This window comes from Artemia sp. Qi Xiang Cuo, chromosome 10 (genome assembly GCF_049724085.1).
Source record: "Artemia sp. Qi Xiang Cuo chromosome 10, ASM4972408v1, whole genome shotgun sequence".
Classification (NCBI taxonomy): Eukaryota; Metazoa; Arthropoda; class Branchiopoda; order Anostraca; family Artemiidae; genus Artemia; species Artemia sp. Qi Xiang Cuo.
In genome coordinates, this window is record NC_142803.1 from 68,255,553 (window position 1) to 68,269,826 (window position 14,274).

The 14,274-nt window shown below is 35.5% G+C and overlaps 1 protein-coding gene across 1 annotated transcript in view; it reads left to right on the forward strand.

Annotated features, from left to right (window-relative positions):
• dx (deltex E3 ubiquitin ligase) overlaps window positions 1-14,274 on the forward strand; it is a 125,743-nt gene that overhangs the window by 44,535 nt on the left and 66,934 nt on the right. The window contains exon 5 of the mRNA XM_089095692.1: window positions 1,525-1,681. Within this exon, the coding sequence (XP_088951818.1) occupies window positions 1,525-1,681 (157 nt within the window). The remainder of the gene's footprint in view (window positions 1-1,524; window positions 1,682-14,274) is intronic.

The window sequence follows — 14,274 nt, forward strand, 5'->3', positions numbered from 1 at the left end:
TCGTTTTTTCAACTCACAGGCTTTTTCTTTATTCATTTATAACTTAAATGAGTTTATCTATGTTGTGTAAAGTCTGGTCCGTTTTTCGCCCTTCCTTTCCACTTTATTCTGAAATTCACGAAAAAAAATTATTTTATATTATATCATATTATTTATATTATATATATATATTATTATATTATATTATTTTATATCATACCTTTTAGTTCATTTAGGAAAAGAGCTAAAATATTACGTTTATTATATCCTGTTTTTCTCGTAGGTTCACACAAAAAAAAATACTGTGCTTGGCAATATTAGTAAGTTGCATTTTAAGCAATTTTTTCTTTCATCTACAGCTTTTTCCGTTGTTTAGAAGAAATTTGACAATTGATTTACGTGGCTGATGCAGCATAAACAATATTGCTGGAAAAATTGCTTAGTTACCTGCTAGAAATTGTGTTTTTTTTAGCTCAATATATCGTATTGTGGTAATTTGTTCGCCATGATAAGCACATATGTGAGCGTCTGTGAGTTCATTTGTGGGCATCTGTCTCTAAAGCTAGAAATTCATTTGTGTCTATATACGTAGCTAAGTTACATGTGATGCAGAATTTTGGGATGAGGAGCAGTATCAAACGAACTGATGTTACCTTGAATCTCCAAAATTCGTGAATGTTGACATTCACCGGTGAATGTCCGAAATACCTTTTTTATCTTCTTGAATTTAGTCAGTGTTGCCAGTCAGCTTTTTCAGTTTAATGCAAGGTTTGATGATGACCGGTTAGGTATGGGCTAGGTTAAGTTAGGTTTTTAACCCATTTCGAATATTAACCCATATTTAACCTAACCTAAATTAACCTGACCTAACTAACTTTTACCATCATAGCTTGCGTAAGACTGAAAAAGCTAACTCGAAAAGCTAATTGAATCCAAGCAGAAAAAATAGAATTTCGGACATTCACCGGTGAATGCCGACATTAACCAGATTTCGGACGTTCACGGTAACACTGATGTTAATGGACGTTGAACTCATGGGCGTATTCAGGTTTTTTGCTCGGGGGTTGGGTATTTTTTAATGAGGTGTTTAAGAAAAATTTAAAAAACAAATAAAATCTTATTTATGTTTTTTTTTATTACTTTTTTACGAGTTGGACAAAAATTTCGGTATGGAGGGATTCAAACCCGATACCCCCCCCCCCCCCCGCCGGAAACGGCTTTGTCTGAACTATATTCTCTTGGCCTGGTGTCATGCTCTTTTTTTATAGTCTGATTTTAGGGCGCCTACTAAGTATATGGAGTTTTTTTGTGACCAGTGGTAAGTGGTTTTGTGACCAGTGGTAAGTGGTACGTGGTTTTTTGTGACCAGTGGTAAGTGGTTTTGTGACCAGTGGTAAGTGGTACGTGGTTTTTTGTGACCAGTGGTAAGTCATAGTAAGTCATTTCAAATACTCATGGTTTTTACACTAAGGTCCGTGTGTATCCGACTAGTCCCATTTGTGATTTCTTTCTTTGAGTTTCATTAGCTTTTTGTTTACTTTTTAGGCCAGTTCTCAATTGGACCTTTCAAAATGTTTTCCTCAGTTACCGTATATAATTGATTTTGAAAAAGAGAAGCAAATTCGCAAAGAATCAAAGTATGAGAGAAAAGTACGATGTGTCAATATTGCATCATATCCAATGACAAAGCCAACTGATCAAGGTAAGACTTATTGTTCTGGGCGGGGTATTCTTTAATATGGGGTGAGGGTACAAAAACTTCAAAACAACGCATCAAAATGTGTGTAAATGCATTTTGTTACGTTTTTGCGAGTTGGAAAAAAAGGGGGAGGGGGTTTAAACCTGGTGCCCCTCCCCCTGAGATATTACATTGCTCAAAGTCTATTCTCTTGGCCAAATATGTGAATATCGCATACAATGAAGAAGGCAACAGATCAAAGTGCGAATTTATCCCAATTTAACAATATGGACATACTGTGTTCCAGTTTTTGATTTTGTGGTCAGTACTTTCATGCCCTGAGTAGATACATTGCCTGTTCAGGGTAGGGTGGAGGGGGAGCTTAAGAAGCGTTGTTACCGTCAGGGAGTTATGTACTGCAATGAATTGTCAGCAGTAGTTTTGACCTAGAAATTCTTGTTATTGTAGTGTTGATGCCGGGAACATAGTCTTTGAGCTTGTAAATATTTGACGTCAATCGTAAATAAGACATGTTTCAATTGGACAAATGCTTTGTGCAGGACACCCGCTAAACACAATTAATATGTAGAGTTTTTTTCAATCATGAAAGGTTGAAAGCCTCTACGTATGTTTGGACTAAAATTATGCTCAACCCACCCGCTAAACATATTTAATATTTAGAATATGTTTCAATCTAGAAATGTTGAAAGCCTCTGTGTATGTATGGACAAAAGTTATTCACAACCAACCCCCTCAACATAGTTAATATTTAGAATATGTTTAAACCTTGACAGTGTGATAGCATCTATGTATTTCTGGAATAAAGTTATTAACAACACACCCCCGACACACATAGAATATTTACAATATTTTTAAAACTTGTAAGGTTGAAAGCCTCTATGTATGTTTTGACAAAAATTATTCACAACACACCCGCTTAACACAGTTAATCTTTACAGTTTTTTTCAATCATGAAAGGTTGAAAGCTTCTGTGTATGTATGGACAAAAGTTTTGAACAAGACACCCCCTAAACACATGGAATATTTACAGTATTTTTCAACGTTGATAGGTTGTAAGCCTCTGTGTATGTCTTGACACATATTTTTCACGAGCCACCCCCTTCACATAGTGAATATTTACCATATGTTTCAGCCTTGATTTGAAAGGGTGAAATCATCTATGTATGTATTGACAAATGTTATTAACAAGCCAACCGCGCAACACATAGAAACTTTACAGTATGTTTCAACCTTGAAAGGTTGAAAGCTTCTATGTATGTATGGACAAATATTTTGCACAAGCCACCCCCTAAACACAGTGAATATTTACAGTATGTTTCAACCTTGAAAGGTTGAAAGCTTCTATGTATGTATGGACAAAAATTTTGCACAAGCCACCCGCTAAACACAGTGAATCTTTACAGTATGTTTCAACCTTGAAAGGTTGAAAGCCTCTATGTATGTATGTTTGTATTTCCAGAAAAAGTCATCGGGCCATAGGAAAAAAACAGAACATATATATATCAAACCAACAAAGACACAAATAAATTAAAAAGAAAAACGTACTTATAAATAAAAATTCCAGAAATCATTTATAAACACATGAATCTGTCACGATATATCAATCCCTCATATATATATTAAGCAAGATTTCTCAAAGCTGTTTTTACTCGTACTACTGCACTTCCTTCCACCCACCTTCTATCTGCCAACATTAACGAAAAACACCCATTTCTCAGATCCGCCAATTCCTTACAATTCCCCCAAAAGTGAAAAATATCCTCATCATCTTTCCCACACATCGGACAAGAGTCTAGGTTAACACTATGACCCCTAAATTTCCTCTCCCTATGTTGTGACTAGTTTGGCGAAAAGCATGGTCCCAAACGTCTAAAGTGTACGAAACCTTAAGCTGACTCAGTGGTGCCAATTCAAGAGGAGTGGGGAAATATTAAAATATATAAATATCCTCTTTAGCCATTGCTGAGGCATAAGCCGTTGACCGACGTTTCAGATGGTGGGCCTCTTTTATAGGGACAATTAGCAACCTTGTCTCTCAGACTTGCCTCAGCAGGTATCGAGCCCTGAGCCACATAGTGCCAAGCAGATCATTAGCCAACTCTGCTACCACATGTTTGTGGAGTTGGGGGGAGGGGGGAGCAAAAACTATTTTTCAATGTGTACGAGGAGTGGCAATTTGTTATTTTTTCAGTTTTTAATTTAAATAGCGAAAAAAGAAATTTTTCATAAAGTGAGGAGTGGGAGGAATCTTGGGGAAACAGCTCCCGCGCCTCCCTTACCCCTAGCTAAAACATGTGGCACCAAACAGCTTTGGATCTTAAAGCTTTCCTTTGAAGATGTAGGTTTCTTTGGGAATCAAGACAATGTTAATGTTTGAATGTTCGAACGAAAAGTGTTCTCGAATTTAACTAATTATTTCTTATTCGTTTCATGGCCCAACATGGCAACACTTACTTAGAAGTTATACTGCCCTGTCACAATCATGAAACAACCAAAAGAAAAATGGGGGGGGGGGTGGTACGTGGTTTGAACCACTTCCCCCTCCCTTTGAAATATTTCCGCGACTTGTAAATTAATCTTAAAATGAGTGGCAAACTAAATCCTTATTTGAGACCATTAGACAAAATCCATGGGAGATGACCCCCTCTTTCTTCGGTTTTTGGTACCCCCTCCCCCCTGCCGAAATACAATCTTTGTGTAATTACTTTTATGAGGAAAAGTAATGCATACCCTGAAAAGTGTTGCAACTAAATAAAATGTAGATTCAATATTACAAATACGCTACCCTCTGACCGTGAGAATGAGGTGACAGGGGGCGAACGCCCGTTCTTGGACTTAAGGCCGTTTTGCACCGAATCAGGTTTTTAAAAAAAGGTAAAAGAATGTGGCATTGGACATTACAGTCCCTACCGGTGGTGCTGAATGCTGAACGCCGTTTCTTGACCCTTCAGCCAGGAAGTGCAATGCGGTTTGGGGGCAAACCATCCTGTGCTTCACATACCCTTCCTGTTTACCTTCCCCAGATTTCTCCAGATACCCATTTAAAGCTGATGGCTGAGCTTACAGAGTCACACCACTGACCCTCTTCCCAAACCCAATAATTGGGTACACTAGGATTCGAACCCTCGTACTCTCGGACAAAGTATCATAAATCCAGCGCACCAATCCACTCGGCTAGGACGGCTCAATTAGGTTCTAGCTTCTTTGTTTTATTACTGGCATTGCCGAATTATAAGGTGTACAACAACCTACTATAATTAAACCGTACTTACCCACTACACAGTTTGATGGTAGTGAAAGTTTACTTAAGTCACCTGTTACCAGCCAGTTGCCTTAAATCAGTCGCAAATTTTTGACAATTTGAAAGTGAAGAAAGATTTGTTTATTTGTCTTATATATATATATATATATATATATATATATATATATATATATATATATATATATATATATATATATATATATATATATATATATATATATATTCTTAAAATTGCTATGGGGGGAGGAGGGTGTCTTTTCAAGTCCTTGTCGAATATTCAGTATGCTGGTGGGAGGGCTGAGGTCATCCTGGTCCCGGTACTCTTCATCTGTTCCATCTTCTTATTAAGGGTGTTTTTTTTTTCAGGCATTGTTCTATTTTAAATTTTGAGCGGCAAATTTTTTATTATAATGTGTTAAAGGTAAATAACGCACGAGAGAGAGAAAAAAAGCAATTTGCCCCTTTAATAATTGCTCTTTAATAATTACAAAATTTACCCTTGATCTAAAGCTTTAATAATTTCTCCAGAGTTAATTATATATCATTGAGATAGTTAAACGTGTTAAACTTAACACATTTTTCGAACAGATTTTATCTGATTTTATGATCAGATTGATATATCAAGAGTTAATCATAGAGGAATTGGGCTGGTTCCCCCCCAAAAAAGCTGGTTCTTCTCTAAAAATAGAGATTACTTAGCATGGTAATAGCTATTAGACTAAGAGATGGTGCAAATAAAGTTTTAAAGAAGAACTGTATGGTTTCAGGAACGGGTAGGGTGCGTCGACCAAATTTTCACTCTTAGATTAATATTTGAGATATGTTTGAATCATCAAACCCCTTTAGTTTTCAGTTTTATAGATTATGAGCAAGCATTTGATTCAGTTGGTAGAAGAGCTTTAGCGAAGGTAATTAATTAAATGTAATAATTAATTGTATTGTATTATCTGTATGGTATTAATTAAAGAAAAAACTTTTTCCACTAAATGAGTTTTCAAAGAAAATCAAAGAACTCCATTAAACCTAAAATGAACAAAAATAGAATCAAATTATCTGCCAAGGTTAAAACTACCAGAAATCAGCATCGATAAATAAATGAAACCCAAAATGAAAAGAAATTAAAACAAATAACCGAGTCAAACTCAAAACGAGGAGAAATTAACATGAGTAGGGCTCACAGCCCCTATGCCTTCTCAGTGTCAGAACATAATTCACGCTTTACTGAAATTAAATGTTATCTTTTTTATAACTTTAATAAATCAAAATTACGAAGATTTTAAGGAATAAATATCAGCATATGTATATTAAAATGAAAATACACATTCATTTGCATTTTTTTTCATTATGTTCTGGCATTGAAAAGGCATAGGGGCTGCCTTACTCATTTTAATTTCTGCTCGTTTTGAGTTTGACTCAGTTATTTGTTGTAATTTCTGTTCATTTTGGGTTTTATTTATTTATTAATGCTGTGGTTGTTTTACGCATGGTGGATTTTGATTTTATTTATTGCTCTTTTTTGTTTTAATGAAGTTTTTTACTTTTCTGGGAAAAAAATATTTTGTGGGAAAAGTTGTTTTAATTAGTTTTCTTCGTTTTGTATTGACATAGTCTTTTTCAAGGAAAAAGAAAATAATAGTTTAAATCTTTTCGGGTTTTTCTTTACGAATTTTTAGGTTGGCCTAATAATTGTATGCTGAAGAAACTTTTGAAAAATTTTTAGCAACATAAACCCTTTTAAAAATCTGGACACAAATAATAGTGTTAGTAGTAACCATCTTTTGAATTCTAAGGGGCCCCCGGACAACAAGTTTTCGTATGGTAGTTAAGTTTGTAGATCATTACACTGTTTGACAAGAGGAACGAGTCTAACTTGAGTGGGGTGTAGGATTTGAATAAAAGGAATAGTTTTCTTTACACTTCATATTAGTAAGGGACTTGGATTCAAGGAGAATAGTTTTTATTTGAAAGGATCTTAGTGGAAAAAAAAATGAGTTGTGCATTTACACTATTGGAGATTAATGATGGAACTAACAGCAGCAGAAGCAACGATATACGAGTACCCACTGTGGGTATGGAAATAACTGCTGGCTGTAGACTATGTCTTGAATGGGACATTATGTATGAGAGATACGTGATATCATTAAGCAAATTTAAGCAGGAGGAGCAACTGTGATTTGCTGGAAAAGTAAATATTCTCCATATAAATAAACTTCGGTCAGCATTAGATATCCTATCGAAATATATTGATGAGAACAAACTGCATCAGTTAATATTATTATTGTAATTATTTTCAATAAAAGTGTTTCTAAATATATTTTATTTTTTTCTTTTTCTATAGCAGACATGCTTATATTTCCTAGATTAAAAAAATGAGAGTATTGTTAGTTTGAAGTTGGTTGTGAGAGAGTTAGGACTCTAAAAAATGGATAGATTTGAGAAAAGATCGAATCATGAGGACTCTCGTTCTTATGTAAAAACGTTTGATTCTAGATGATGATATTCTAGTTGTCTATTCAAAGGAAGATATTTTCTCGGGAAATGCTTATCGATATAATGAAAACTGATTCTCCATCATTAGACTATTGTATGAAGCTTCTACATCGTGGTCCAAATGCATTTACACAATTTATTGATATATTTATTACAACACAGCAAAATGATAATGTTTATATGATTTTAAACATTATTTTTTAGCAATTTAGGACTTTTTTTTTTCATAATAAAGATGGTGCTCAAGGATGATTCACTCCTCTCTCTCTCTCTCTATCTCAGATAATGTTTTGATGTTGCTAGCTCAGTTTTATTGTGGAAGTGAGAGCGTTAAAACAAGACAAAATGTTCCATACATGTCCGTTATGTATGTACACACAGGGCAGCTGGTCATCATGTGAGAATTGCACAATGATTGAGGAGTATGATGAAAAGTGTAGATTCTGCAACCCGTGTAAATTGCATAGAGGATATGCTGTACAAATTAAAGGTTGTAATTCCTCTCTTGAAGAGGAGTGTGACTCTCATCCTAGAGGCCACCAATGCTCCAATTGTCATTATGATAAATGCAATCAGTGGGAGAGTACATATCCCGGTAGGATTGGAAAGAATCATAACTGTGATTTTAGTTTAGTGCTACGAGATTTGTATAGTCGTGGTTTTAGATTGTTCTGGGAGGAGGAACCAGGTCAACGATTCAACCGTTGGAACAACAAAAGAATATGGTTTCTACATCATTGTTGTGAAGACAATGGGTGTTTTGATTATAAGCCCACAGATTTTTTTTTGGCTGTGACGGAATGTGATTCGACACTTGAGGACACTGTTTGTGAAATTGCTTCAAATAGGCAAATTGAAACATGTGAATTCTATAGAATGAATTCGAATAGTATCATTGACTATACAAAGAGATATGACAAGAGTGAAGTCACACTCTACTGTAGAAAATGTGACCCTGACATTGCACTACATCAGGATCAGTACACTGTGAATTCAGATAATCTACCTGCACTAGTTGTTGTCGACAAATACCTAGTAGTGGATGAAATCTAAAGAGTAGAAAAGTCGTTTTATCATGTATATATTTTTTTTTTATTAATAAAAAATTTAACATAAATCTTTAGAACATTTTATTCTTAGGGCACTAAAATAAATATTAAATAAACTTGTAAGTATTTTTTCCACTAGAAATTCGTTCAATTGAGGTAAGTCAATGTAGATGTTGAGAAACTGCTTGTAGGTGTAGCCACGACATCTGAACATGAAAAAGAGTAGTGCATGAAAGCCACATGTCTTAGTTGTTAAATCCTGTATTCTTCGTTCATTTTGAATAATGGTTTTCCCACTGCTTTCAATAAAGTCGTTGATGTATGGAACATAGAATTTATACGATAGGCCAAGAAGATCAAAAAATTCAATATTCTTTGCTGTTTGAAAGATGCATAGCCAATGGCCAGTCTTCAAAGTCGACGGACTGCTATTAACAATGATTAGGGTATTGTTAACACTTGGAATTTTTTCAATGAAGTCCGAGGGTAGGCAATAGGACTTGTACTGGGACATGTATGGATCCATACCAAATACATTGATTATTTGGTCTGTGTTCATGGTGCTAGGTCTAGTAGAACACTGCCGTCGGGTGTGATTTACCAATAGGTATCAAATTGGCTCAGTGATATTAGCATGATACTCTCAGTCAGAGCATCGGCAAATGTACACTCTAAATGTACATTCCCAGTTCGTACTATGCTCATATCCTGTGTGCCTGACAAGTCCAAAACAATAACCCCATGATTTTTTGAAAATATTGAATCGGTTATTCTATTTTCAAATAGTTGAGAGTCATGATTTAGGGACTACGAGGTCAACTTGTACAGAGTTTTCGCGGAGTTTTTATCAAAAGACAGAGTGTCCAGTGGAATACCATTCACTTTGCACACACTGCTAGATATACCAAACAAATTAAAACCATGTGGGGATGCAGTTCAGGATCCAACGGCACTGCCACTCTTCACAAAGGCAAAAGCCAATTTTGATGGGATTTCTCCATTGATAAATGATGAATCGCTATAGCTACGAGAACCGGTGGCAATGTGACGTTGATTGGTGATTGTGTACCATGAGTAAGATGTGATGTATTTGAAATACCAAAATAAAGTTCCTTTCTAAAGATAATTCTGATTTCTTATAATTAAGCTAAATCTAGTCGCAAAAATGAAAAGTCCTTAATCAGCAAAAAGAGAAATTGCATTTCTAGCTTCAGTCAGACAACGGCGCTAGTCGTTCGAATTTCGCTAAGAAAATTGTAGCAAAAAAATGCAATGCATAGAATTTCCAAGGAAGTTTAAAAGGCAAAAAACTGTGTGAACTCCTGAATCATCTGAAAAATCTTTAAGAGATTATTGGACGAGGATTGGCGTCCTGGGGGCACGTGAGCCAATGGCAGGCAGTCCCTACAGCGCAGGACGAAAGAACTGCGTTTGGGAGTGGGGTAAATGTGTTTTTTAATTTTAATATGTATTCAGATTTAAGACGAGTAGTACCGCAAATAATCTCAGTCACCATTTATTGTCATTGAAGTGACCCGTTGCTGTACAACTAAGCATGTAAGTTCAATAAATCTATTGTCTTTTTATATGTGTTTGTTTCTCTTATATTTCTGAGTCTAGTCCGATAATAGGTAATTAGTTCGCCAGTCTCCAAGGTAAATGCTCCCAAAGTAATCTGATCTCCAGATGGTTCAATAAAGAATAAGCCATATTTGTATGTATACATGTTCAATTTTCTCTCATTAATTGAGAGAGGCGTCAGCCTAGTTGACACAGTCTCCAGTGATATAAGCGGCGCTATCGGAAAAATTTCTATCACCACAGTAGCGAATCTTCCCATTACCACAATATAAAATCTTTTATCGCTACAAATGTATGGGGGACAAGAAGTTTAATGTTGTTACCATTGGCTCTTAGCTTTTCCACTGCCAATGCAACAGAGCTCATAACTTGTTGTTTTCGAACGTGGAGAATTGCCGATGTGATAATAACATTTGCATCGGGTGCTCCAGGAAGTATTTTTCTCAAAATGAAATTCGATGGGGCCATATGCAAATTTATGTCAATTTTGACATTGGGGGGTAACCATTGGGATATATTGAATATCTCATGATTTAATTTTCCAACTAGATGATACTCCTGGGTCACTGCTGTAGTCAACTCACCGTCAGTATCAACACCTGTTCGATATTCATAGCCCAATGATTGTCCTCTCATCTCCTTTCACGCTGTTGGCGTCATCATCATAAATTGTATGCAGCTTGTATAGTTGGAAAAATAATTGCTAGTGCTCCCCAATGTTCTATTAATAAATGCATTAATTTGCTTGAATAGGTTTTGTAGAATACAGTTTCATAGGAGAGACCATCACCGGCATTTGGAGTTGTATTATCTGACTTTTTCTTCACCACAACATTTAAATCAATAAATGTTGATGACAAATCAATGAAATAGTCTTCATTGGAAAATATTTGAAAGTGTATGTTTTCCGAGAGGGGTTGTTGAGGGTGAAATTGTTCATAGTAGCCATACTTGACACTGACATCAACATTTTCAGCATTGAATAGATTCAATGAGGAACTAATTGATGGATATTATTCATTGTGGGGGAGATAAGTCATCTTAAGAGAAGAAATCCTTCTTTGATATAACAATCTTTTTCTTTTTCTTCTTCTTCTGATGCTTATTGGCCTTCGTTGTTTTATTTCTCAAAGTCCTGGTTGATGTCCTTTGCTTCCTGCCTGGGGGGAGACTGATGAGTGAATGACGCGAATGCATTCTCGTCAGTCCCTACCCATTTTGTCTAGATTTTAATTGTTCACCAACCGCTCTTGCTGAAGATCTAATATTTTCCTTAACATTCTCCTTGAAATTCTTGCCCGACCCCCAGTCCTGTAGTGTGGAGGCAGCAAAATTTGATGCAGCAGGTACAAGATATTTTCTGGCAAAGGGGTAGTGCAGAACGAAATAGCCTATCAAACCAGCTACCAAGACCATAGCCAGACATTGTAGTACGCCCCTTGTAGTAGTCCAATCCATTGCCTATTTGACGTGGACTCAAAGCACCAACATAACAATCGATTTCGGGACAGACAAATTGAATTCTTCTATTGTTCATTTTTTTAGGTTATTGTACCGTCGTTGTCGTTGACAATAGGTCAAAAATTAGATGTAATCACTGCTAAGTCTTTTTTTATTTCAAGAGAATCAACCAAATAACTTCTTAGTGTTAAATTAAAGAGTTACAAATATGAAGTGTTTACAGGAACATACTGAAGATGCTTTATATTGTAGTGGTGAACAAGTTCATGAGTTGTTTTTCGTTCAAGAACTCGTAGGAGGGGGACATTTGAATTACCAACCCAAGATGTTTCCACAAAGGAAGCGTAGAGAAATATGCAAGTGTCTATGGAGAAGCTGGGTGCATAGTCTGCATAGATAACATGGTCACTACCACTGAAATTTTCTGTGTTAATAATACGGTTTTTAAAACCAAGAACCTCACGTAAATTCTCATTGAGGAAAATTCTTTCATTATGAAATGGATTGGTAATATAAATTATCCTTTGTTACGTCGATCAATTGAAAGTGAAACCGCATTTTTTTAGACTTTCAATTTTTTGTTGATAACTCGACACAGGTCATTCATGTTAATGTATTCCCTGTAGGGGATGTTAGCAATAGGGTACTGATTAGAGTCAAAAGTTGCCATTGCACCTTCATCACCGAATTCAAACGGTCGTATTTTTATTTCATATTTACGATCCTTTCTCAGGATGTCATAGGTATTTTTGAGAATACAGTCGACAAGAGCCACTTCATATGCACCGTCAAATTTGACGGTGGGGGAGTTTTGTCCAAAAATCACTTGTCGTATTCAAGTCATTGTAGAGAGGATCGGAAACGTTGGACATGAAAGTTACATATAAATAACTTAGCATTGTCAATATCTTCAATACCAATCCAAGAATCAAAATCATAGTTGTATCCTATCCAGCGAACAAGTAACTGTTTATTACCACTGCTAGTACGTGTCTTTAATATTTTTTTCAATTTGATAGATTTCACTAGCATTTTTAAATTTTTGCAATTCATAGTCATAAGAGCTGCCGAGAATCTCTTCATCTTTGGTATCGCGCATGCGATAAGTTATGGGTTTAGTGTCTAGGATTTTTGCCACTTTAAAAAGTTCAGTGGACCACAAGTAATTCCCATTTTCAAAAACATTAGTTGTTCTATTAATTCGAACCGTATCACCAACATTGAATTTATTTTTCTTCTTCTTCTTGACTTTTGATTCATTGGAATATTGTTTAAGAAAGGTGTCAATTGTATTATGATCCGAATGATGAACTTCCGTTGGTGTAGAGTTGGACAATGATCGATGAGGTCGTTGATTATAAATCAACCTGATTTTATCTAAATCATGAATAAAAGCTGGTGTATTTTTCAATGTACAGTATCTTGAAATCAAAAGTCGAATAGTTCTTATCAATCGTTCGGCCAATGCTTACCTTAGAGGACTATGCTTTTGATAGAGCAGTGTACTATATGTCTCTAGTATTTTTGCAACATTAGGATTAACAAATTCAATACCGTCATCCATTTAAATTTTTTTTATATGAATCCTTTTCGAGAATACTTTCAATGACCTGAGAAACGTCAAAACCTCTCTTTGATCGCGATGGAATTGCATATGCAGAGTGACTAAAAACACTGATTGCAAGTAAAATTTACTTTTACGGTATATTTTGAAATCTTTGAAGTTCATCTAGAGTCAAGAAATCTGCTTGCATTATATGCAAAGGGTAAAAGGCTTTAGTTTTTCGATATTGATTTGCACGAAGTCTATGATTTCTATGCAGAGTGTAACTTGGTTCATTTTGTAGATAGTCTTGTACACTTTTAGGGCGAACACCCGTGACTTCGGAAAGAGTTGTGGAGGAACTTAAACTCCCCATCTCGCAAATATTTTCATAAAGACCTTTCAGAACTTCAGCTATTTTGAACCTAAAAACGTTGTGTAACGTCAACTACCCTTTTGTATACTGGCTGCTGCTGCTGCTGGTGGTGGTGGGGATGTTGACTTGATACGTCTTCGCTTTTGTCAAGCTATCAGTGGTGTGCTAGTATTTTCCAAAATTGATTTAAAATCTTCTTCTTCTTCAAGTTCATATTTTAATGTTGATGATGATGATGATGCACGTTCATTTAATTTTTTTATAATTTGTCTGTTTACAATAAGACTTTTGGGGAAGATGAATGTATTTAGAAATTTGTATAGACTAGTGTCAAATGATAATAGTCCTTTACGATTTGTAACCATGTCATACAATAAATCAAGTAGATTATAGCTCTTGCCCTGAATTATAATCCTTTCCCCATTGCTCTCAACTTGAATTTGATCACTTTCCAAGAGATAGATTAGGAGTCGTGTTATTTGTTCAAGATATTATTTGGGCATTAGATTTCCAATTTTCAATACAATTGAATTCAATTCCTCCTTCTTTAATTGTGTTCCAACAGCAGCAGCAAGAGACTCTTGAGGAGATTATTATTTTTTTGGGTCAGCAGCAGCAGCAGCAGCAGTGTGCTTTGATCGAGAGTGTTTTCCAACTCGGCGAAGTGCATCTTGAAGTAAAATCAGTTTTTATCACCCTCATCAGTTTCATTGTGGAGTACTTTAATCAGATTGTCCTCAAAGTGTTCGACGGGTGAGAGAGCGAGTTCTATTGGAGTCAATTTATAGGGTTTTGCCATTCTCACTAGAGAAAACTATATACAAGTCCTGTAAT